This window comes from Chiloscyllium plagiosum, unplaced genomic scaffold (genome assembly GCF_037043375.1).
Source record: "Chiloscyllium plagiosum isolate Xiang-an unplaced genomic scaffold, Cpla_swu_hap1 HiC_scaffold_13, whole genome shotgun sequence".
NCBI lineage: Eukaryota > Metazoa > Chordata > Chondrichthyes > Orectolobiformes > Hemiscylliidae > Chiloscyllium > Chiloscyllium plagiosum.
The window spans coordinates 71,754,842-71,764,064 of NW_028270151.1; the positions used below are offsets into that span (position 1 = coordinate 71,754,842).

The 9,223-nt window shown below is 38.5% G+C and overlaps 1 protein-coding gene across 1 annotated transcript; it reads right to left on the reverse strand.

The window, feature by feature from the left end:
• Positions 1-1,500: 1,500 nt before the first annotated feature.
• LOC122555790 (C-C motif chemokine 20-like) lies at positions 1,501-4,573 on the reverse strand. Its single transcript, XM_043701933.2, has 4 exons — positions 4,451-4,573; positions 3,797-3,899; positions 3,630-3,707; positions 1,501-1,772 (listed from the first exon to the last, which is right to left on the reverse strand). Exons 1-4 carry the CDS (start codon positions 4,530-4,532, stop codon positions 1,742-1,744), a joined length of 294 nt encoding a protein of 97 aa, XP_043557868.1. The 5' UTR covers positions 4,533-4,573; the 3' UTR covers positions 1,501-1,741.
• Positions 4,574-9,223: the final 4,650 nt, after the last annotated feature.

A 9,223-nucleotide genomic window follows, 5' to 3' on the forward strand; every position in this document is an offset into this window, starting at 1 on the left:
CAGCCTTGACAGAACAAATCAGATTCTGTGTCTCATAGATATGTTAGCATGACTTAGTATGGCAAGAAGACCACTCAGTCCATCGTGCCTGGACTGACTCTTTGCCTAGGTTTCTGGATGTTGTTGGGGATGGGAACTGAAGCGGAAGCAACACAAAGCTCCACAAGGCCAGTTATTCCCCCACCATATCCCACATTCTCCAGCAATGTTTGACAGGGCCAGCATAACATGAATCTGACAACTACCCAGAATCACAAGCTAGCTTGTTAAGTCCATTAAAAGACCATTTAATACTTGTGATAAGAGGCCAAATGGAAGTTTTGAGCTAGTCTTTTGGCTACCAGTGCAGTCAGAAGCTAGCATTGGCCTGCCAATATGTAAATAGGACCACCTAGCTAGCTACAGCTATGTTGTGCATGGCAGATCAAACTGTAGCCACAGGCCATCCCTCCTTTATGGTGATCTGGCAACTGTGGCCATATTTAATTTCAAACATTCTTAAAGAGCTGAGTGGGTGCTTCCCTTACCTGCAACATCACGCTACAGATCCTTTGTATCGAGAAAACCCCTTCCAATAGGTCCCACTCTTTTTTTTTCCCCAATCCCCCCAAAAATGTCTTTCCTTATTGATGATGGTTCATTTCTCATTTTGCTAATACTGTTTCTCTTTCTATATTGTAGATGAAAGTTTCTACTCAGGTTGCTTCTTATAATTGCTGTCAGCTGTTAGACAGCAGCTCTTGTTTTACAAAGTCCCAGGCACTCACTACTTTTCCTCACTGGGTACCTAAATAGGAGGATCCCCCCCCATCTTTCCCTCCCCACCCCCACCCTGTCCTGTAGGCTGGTCAGGTGGGTTTACCTGGCTGTTTGCCCGTGTGTTAAGGCTCTTTTCCCCTCTCCATGGGTGTGATAACAGGTAGCTAGATGTATTGGGTTGGAGGGATCAGGGTGGCTTTGAGTGATGTTGGCGGGCTTGAGAAATGTCCTTAGCTGGCCCTTAATCATGGCCTTGTCCTTCGCTGGGCTGACCTTGCCTGTACAATCTAATGGTAGGGAGCTGGGAAGGTGATAGCTTCTCCAACCTGTGCCTTCCCATCAACATTAAAGAACACCCCCCACCGCCCCCACCCCCTCCCCCACCGACCCTTCACTTTTCAGCTTACAGTTACTGTTAGTTGCAGCAGTATGTAGCAGAACTACCACTAGGATAGCTGATGATATCACATGTAATTTCCTCAAGTTGTGATACTCGGTCTGCAGCAGGACATACTTTAAGACATAGCAATATAAGGATCTCTACCGGTTCTATGCATAATGTACATGCCTCCATAAGCAGTTCTGGTAGTTAAGACAAGCTCCACATTTATGTCTAAGCTCTGTCTCAACACATCTATGCTACTGATTTGACACAAAAATCAATGCAACTATTAATTAGGGTCTTGACATGCACAAAGTACATGCACAGGAAAAAGGAACACATAGAAACACAAATTGGTGAATCTTTAGCACTTTAATGCATTACTTAAACATTGGAAAATGTATGGAAAACGAAGTTCTATTTTCTAACAAATAATGTATCTATACAAATAACATAACCACACTCAGCTAACATTTCAATCTGTCACTGCAGCAAATTGTTAGCAGCCTTATTGCCACCAACTATAATTTAGTACATAGATGCTATGCAGAAATAATTGCTTAAGCAAAGCTAACAGTCTATTTGTGGAGAAGGAATTCATCAATCAAGGGACATCTCTTCCAGTTTTTTGCTGTAGGAAAAGAAAATGAGAATTTTGTTTCAGATCACTTAACTCTAACAATAAAGCAACACAATTATGATTAAAACTGGGACGTGGTTGGAAATCTACAGCAGAGGAGTCAGCCTCTGTGGTGGAGTTCAAATTCTGTCAATATGTATTTTTAACTCTTAAATTGTAATTTTGCAGGTGCACAACAGAAAGTGTTGTTTCGTCTGTTGTGTCCAGGGGTACTGATGGATTAGTTTGCAGCATTTCCTGTTCTTACTTTAAGTTTACAATTTCTGCACTGTTTTTTCTTTTTATGTAAAATATAATTCTGTTTTGTACATACTCAAAAGGTCTCATGCGGATATTGTTAAGAATATTTCTTTGAATTGAGAACTAGCATTTTCAGGGTGCATTGAACACTTTCAATTATCTAGTGCCAACAATCCCAGGTCAAGAATTACATGCTTAGATACAACTTAAAAGCAAAGTTGCTATAGTCCCAGAGGACTGTGCTGTCATTAGAGAGAGTTGATTGGTTGTGGGTTTAATCTGTAGGTCACCATACCTCAGGTGAAAGGTGAGTTAGAGAAGGGCCTCTATAGTGACCTCACACAGTGTGGAAATTGAACCTGTGTTGTTGGTGTTACAATACATTACAAGCCAGGCATCCTGCCAAGTGACTTAACCAACCCAACCAGATGCCTTTTGAATACATCAGCCTGCCTTGCCTTCTCCTGTTTACTATAATGATGGGCTCTAATTTTAACTCACTCAAACCCATTGACTTGCACAATTAATGCAATTTTAATTCTTTGTATCTGTTGCAGTCACAATACAACACTGTACCAGTGTTTCTGTTTCCCACCTCAGTACAGATTGTGTGAGATTGGCAACGTGACACCAATTACAAAAAACAGAACACTGCAGATGGCAATCTGAAATAAAAACAAAGAATGCTGGAAAACACAAATCGGGTAGCATCTGTGTAAAAAGAAACAGAGTTTTGATGCAAGGTTACCAATCTGAAACAATCATTGTTTCTCTCCACAGATGCTGCCTGACCTGTTAAGTATCCACAATATTCTCTGCTTTGATACCTATTCACTTTCATTAGCAAGAAGACTTGTAACAGCAGGAGTATAAAGGAGGTGTTTTAGCTCTAAATGAATCTTATTTATTGGTACAGGACTGTACTCTGTCTTCATGTTTCTATAACGAAGGCACAGTAATGACAACACATGGGAGGTGGTGGCATTGTGGTGTTGTAATTGGATGATTAATCCAGAATCCCATGCTAGTGCATTGAAGGTATGGGTTCAAATCCTACCATGACAGATTGAATTGATAAATCTGGAATTTAAAAGCACTAGTTTAATGGTGACGACATAACTATTTTCTATTGTCTTTTGAGGGAAAGAAGTAAATAATCTGGTTTACTGATGTCTTTTAAGGGAATGAAATCGCCCGTCCCTCCCCAGACTGACCTACATATGGTTGACTATTAAGTGTCCATGAAATGACCAGAGGGGCAATTAAGGATTGGCAGCAAATGCCAGCAAGAAGTAAGAATATAAAGATAAGAAAAGTTCAGATATTTTTACAAAATTAACTTTTCTGTTAACTGTCCTCAAGTAACCTTTGGAGTTAGTTAATCAAATTTCAATTCTTCATAATAAAATTTATTTTGCTTTAGAATTGTACATATTTTCAGTAGAGAGCTGTAAAATGGCATATTCTTTGGCGTACACTTTTTAATTAATATTAACTCTAGAAAATCAATTTCTGATCTGTGTAGTTTATCAAAGAGAAAATATTACTTCAACATTCTAGAAACAAATTTAACCATTATTTGGTATAATTAAGAGTTTGCGCTCTTACCTCAGCAACTTCAATGCAATTTTCACCCAAACCATGTCAGGGTTTGCACATACTGCCTGCCCTCCAACAGTGTAGAATCTGTATTTACATAAAGTTTGTTAGTTCATGGTCAATACTACAAGTAATTTCTAATCATTCCGTTTGATTCAGAAAGGCTTTGTACTTACATAATTGCATCTATATCACAGATCTCATTGGACTGTTGTTCCACATAGCCGGAAATTAGTCTAAAAGGTAACCGCTTCTTTGAGTACCGGAGACAGCAGTCCACTGTAGAGGTTGCAAATAATGGCATTAGATAGAGGCATGATTTTTTTTTAAAACAGTAATCCATTTTGAAAGTAGGATTAATATAAACCCTTTGTCTTTATTAGATTTCACAGTACATTCAGTAATCATAATGAATTAAAAGTTACACCACATTTGTGTAAAATTCAAATCAAAATTATATGAGTTTACAACATTTCATTTATCTTTATATCCTCTTTACTCAGAGTTTGTCATACCACATGCTGCATTATTCTATCATCCCATTGAAAGCAATCATTTATGTCCTAAAAGGTAAAGTTGCCGTAGTCCCATTCCCTCATGAGAAAGACCACTGGTGGTGGTTTAACCTGAGGGTCTCCATGCTTCAGGTGAGAGAAGAAGAGTCCTTTATGGTAACTTCAGCCAATGCCGGAGTTGAACCCACACTGTCAGTATTACTATACATAGCAAACCAGCCATGCAGTTAACCACCCCTATGTTAGACTATAATAGATATTAGTTTTATAATATATCTTGAGTTGAAATGAGTTAATAGTTAATGCACTACTTACTTGCAGAGACTGAGTCATTGAGCATGTTCAGCACCAACAGTGAAACTAAAGCAGCTACTACCAGGTTCCTGAGAGCAGTCATTTTATCACTGATTACTTGAAGCAAACTTTTCTTCTGCTGGTCTCTAAATATACCTCAGCTGAGCAGTGATCTTGCCCTTTCTTATCATCTTATTTATAGAGAGGATTTGGAGTACAGGTAAAAAAAAAAGTCAGTGGAAAAGATGTGCAATAAAGGAAGTGAAACAGCCTTCATATTATAAATTTCCTGCGTGTATTTTCCTCTGCAGTCATCAGAGAAACATTCTTCAATGACATCAAGTCAAGTAAAAAATGTTTAAGTGAAATGAAGAAAATCAAGTGGAATCATTATATTTTGCAAATGATTTAGTAATGATTCTATTGCTTGAATAGAACAGTTTTGAAACTGAATTTATTGTGTGTTATAAAATTATTCTTTCATTAGGATGGAGGTTGCTGATATCTATATGTGTGGACAGCAATAAATATATTTGTTTCTGTCTTCTGTACTTAGGGTAAGATACTTAAAGATAGCTTATTTCAGAAGACAGTCACAATTTTCCTGGAAATGCCAAACAAGTTTTTTTAAAAAAATATGAATTAATACATGGGATAGAACTTCACAAGCATAGAGTCGAGAGTGTGGTTCTAGAAAAGCACAGCAGGTCAGGCAGCATTCGAGAAGCAGGATAATCGATGTTTTGGGCAAAAGCCCTTCATCAGGAATTACCCGAAACATTGATTCTCCTGCTCCTCCGATGCTGCCTGACCTGCTGTGCTTTTCCAGCACCAGACTATCAACTCTAATCTCCAACTTCTGAAGTCCTGAACTTTCCTCACAGAGCATATCCTGCCATCATTTTGGGGGCAGCCAAAAAAGCTGGAAAAACACTGCTTTTCTGTTTAATCGTTGACCCAGAGTTTATTCTAATAACATTGGAGCATTAATCACTTAATTAATTAATCATTAATCATGCTTTGCCAGTCGTATGATGCCCCCTTCAAACTGTTCATTGTAAGCAACAATGTCAAATGCTACCTTTCCGGAAATCTCTTTCCCCTTTCTTTCCACCCAGAATGCTGTCTTTAAAAGTTTCATTAGAGATTTAGGGTATTTGTCTGTTCATAACATGGGGACAGTAGCAACTAATTAAGTAAATGGAAAATAAAATTGTTTGATATGTGGAATGACCTACCAATTTGTTATTCCCCATTTTGTTCTACGAACTGAGACCTCTTTATTGTTGGGATCCATATCCTGAATTTTCCACTTATTCTTGCTCTCTGATCCCTAATTCAACCAACAATCTGACATTTTTTATTTCAAAAAGGCTAGATTATTCTGTGGAACTTAATTGGTTTTAAAACATGTATTTTTCTGTTGCACAATGGATGGCATGAAATACCACAGCTGGCTATTTGATCTCATAGTTTTTTAAAAAATTGTTCACAGGATGAAGTCATCACTGGGTAGGCCAGCATTTATTGTCCATCCTTAATTGCCCAGAGGGCAGTTCAGAGTCAAGCAAATTGCTGTGGGTCTGGAGTCACATGTACACCAGACCAGGTAAGGATGGCAGTTTCCTGCCTTAAAAGACATTAGTTAACTGGGCTGGTTTTTCCAATGGTCATCATTAGACTTCTAGTTCTAAATGATTATCAAATTCAATTTCCATGATTAAATTTGAACCCAGTTCCTCAGTACAATACCTGGTCTCTGGATTGATAGACTAGCGATAACGCCAGTAGGCCATCCCACCCTCCTTAGTTATAACAGGATCTTTCTATTTGTGATGTATCTTTTACTGACCCTCTATCAAATTTCATTACATTGCCACAGTTAATTAGAGTGTGAAAATCTATTGATATGCTATTTTTGTATTTCTATAATAATAATAAAATGCCTCAAGTCATTTCACATGATCTCTACGGAATAGTTTGATAGAAAGGAATATACAGTGAATATTATTATAGATGACCAGAAGTGGCCAAAGAGGGAGGCTTTATGAAGAGTTTTAAAGAATAAAAGAGATGTAGAGAAATCACAAGAGTTAGGGAGGGAATTTCAGGCTGACGACATGGTCAACTGGAAGTAAATAGAATAGATATCAGACTACAGGTCATTCTTCTATAACACATGTTTTGTTAGCGTGAATTGGCTATAACACAATCGACAAATTGTGGCCATTGTTTGGATAACATGAACTTTATACTGAATAGGTATAGTGATTCTGTTAGAGATCTTCTACAGTTAGATTTTCTCTAGCGGTTTTCCATAGTGTGATTTTCTATAGGTTGCAGAGGAACACAACTGTCGCTCTATAGCAGAATGGGAGAAGTGCAGTGCTGCCTGAGGATTGGCTGTTAAAGGTAATGGAAGCAGGTAATGGTGAGGTCATGGAGAGGTGTGAACACAGGGGTGAATACCGAAATGTTTTAAACTGATCCTCACTTCAGCAAAGCTGGCTGAGTTTAAAATGACTTAGGCAGCATTCGTCTAGAAAACTTATTAAGGGATTAAAACTTTTAGCCTCTGAAAGCTCTTCTGATTTAAGTTCAAGCCAATTCATAGTTTCTTAAACTGTTAACAATGAAATTGTATAAAATGTATACAGTTAAATCAAAGAAATTTATCAAAGTATTTGAGAATATTTGGAATTTTACTCTTTGGGGAAAGATAAGAATGGTCACAAGATCGATCAAATTCTTGACAAAACATTGACCTTGCCAACGCCTGTACTTTCCAGAGGAATTATTGCTTTCCTTGTTGCTGCTCATGCATTTTCTAAAGTACATTTTTTGAGAGCTGAATTCAGGAAATTTATTTTGACTGTTTGTAGCATTGTTCCTTTGAATAATAAATCTTGTCCCCACAAAAGTCCAATTGCCAGGGGGCATTTTGTGACAACATTCCTTATTTACTGAATGTTGGCATTGAATTATGACAAGAAAAGCCTTAATGAGGACAGTCATTTCAAGAGGTAAAACATAGAACTGCAGTTTCTGGGAACCTAAAAGGACATGCTGCAGGAGGCACTCTGTTACCTGAAGAAAGAGAATGGAGATAGAGGGGTCTTTTTCAGGGTGGCAATCGGGGATTAGTGGAGTTCTGCAGGGGTCATGTGTTGGGACCAAATTATTCACGTTATACATTAACAATATGGACAAAGGAACTAAGGGTGTTGCTACTAAGTTTGCAGATGATACAAGGATAGTTGGAGGGACAGGTAGTGTTGAGGAAGCAAGGAGGCTGCAGAAGGACTTGGATAGGCTAGGAGCATAGGCAAAGAAATGGCAGGTGGAGTACAATGCAGGAAAATGTGAGGTTATGCGCTTTGGTAGGAAGAATAGAGGCATAGACTATTTTCTAAATGGAGAATTGCTTCAGAATTTGAAGCACAAAGGGACTTAGGAATCCAAGTTCAGGATTCTTTTAAGGGTAACGTGCAGGTTCAGTTGGCAATTAGAGACTGAAATGCAATGGCTGTCCAAGGTTTAGAATAGAATCAGCAATTTTCGGCCCTGTATCGAACAAAGGATGTACTGGTGTTGGATGGAGTCCAGAGGAGGTATACAAGAATGACCCCCGGGATGAAGGGGTTGTCATAAGCGGAGCAGTTGAGAACGCTGGGTCTGTGCTCGATGGAGTTTAGATGAATGAGATTGAATAATGACGATGCTTAAAACTGACAGAAGGCTGAGATTGCCTGGATAGAGTGGACGTCATGAAGATGTTTCCACTAGCAGCAGAGACGTGAACCTGAGGGCACAGCCTCAAAGTGAAGGGAAGACCTTTTAGAACAGGGATGAGGAGGAAACTCTTCAGCAAGTAAGTGGTGAATCTGTGGAACTAGTTGCTGTAGAAGGCTGTAGAGGCCAAGTCATTGAGCATGTTTAAGACAGAGATAGATAGGTTTTTGATTAATAAGGACATCAAGGGTTATGGTGAGAAGGCAAGAGAATGGGGTTGAGAAACAAAGCAGCCAAGATTGAGTGGTGGGAGCAGACCAGAGGAACCAAATGGCCTAATTCTGCTCTGATATCTTGTAGTCTTAAACCAGTAATAGTGCTGATTCCTTATAATGAAAATAATGCTTACAAGTAGCGCAAGCAAAGAATAATTCATTGCAATTTAGAAAACAAAGAATAAACAAGACCATAGGGAGACGACAGGAAAGTGGGACTAGGTGAATGGCTCCTTAACTACAACAGCACACACACAGTGGGCCACATGGACTGCTTCTGTGCCGTAACCATTTGGTAAAAACCATCTTGCCATCTTTTCGGAACTTGTTTGCATGTAATGTTCATTTTGGTACTTAGGCATATTGGAAGAAACATTCACTTCAAAAATAAACTTAAGTCCTTTCTGCTAAACTGGTAGAGCATGTTTTGGAACAATGTGGTTGTGTCATATTTTACATACCATGGGAAAGTTTGTGAAATTTACCTTTCATTGGCTTGTTTTCTTCCATACCATCTGTGATTATGCAATGCTTGCATTGGTGAATACACAAACTGCAGTTTGATTGAAATACTTAATTCAATGAAATGTTGAGGTATAATAATGAAAAATTATTAGCTTTTTATGTTTGTGACAGACAAGCCATAAGGAAATGACTGTGTGGATTTATTAGTATTTACGTGAATAGGTCACTCAGCCTCTTGAGCCAGATTCACCATGATATTGGTTATTTGCCGACATGTGTCTGAACTCAATGTACAGCACGGAAACAGATCCTTCGGTCTATC

Coding starts and splice junctions, on each gene's coding strand:
- LOC122555790 (XM_043701933.2), bottom strand. CDS start 4,532: ATGACTGCTCTCAGGAACCTGGTAGTAGCTGCTTTAGTTTCACTGTTG. Junction 3,900..4,450: donor CAATGACTCAGTCTCTGCAA/GTAAGTAGTGCA, acceptor CAACCTCTACAG/TGGACTGCTGTCTCCGGTAC. Junction 1,773..3,629: donor ATTGCATTGAAGTTGCTGAG/GTAAGAGCGCAA, acceptor CTTTTCCTACAG/CAAAAAACTGGAAGAGATGT.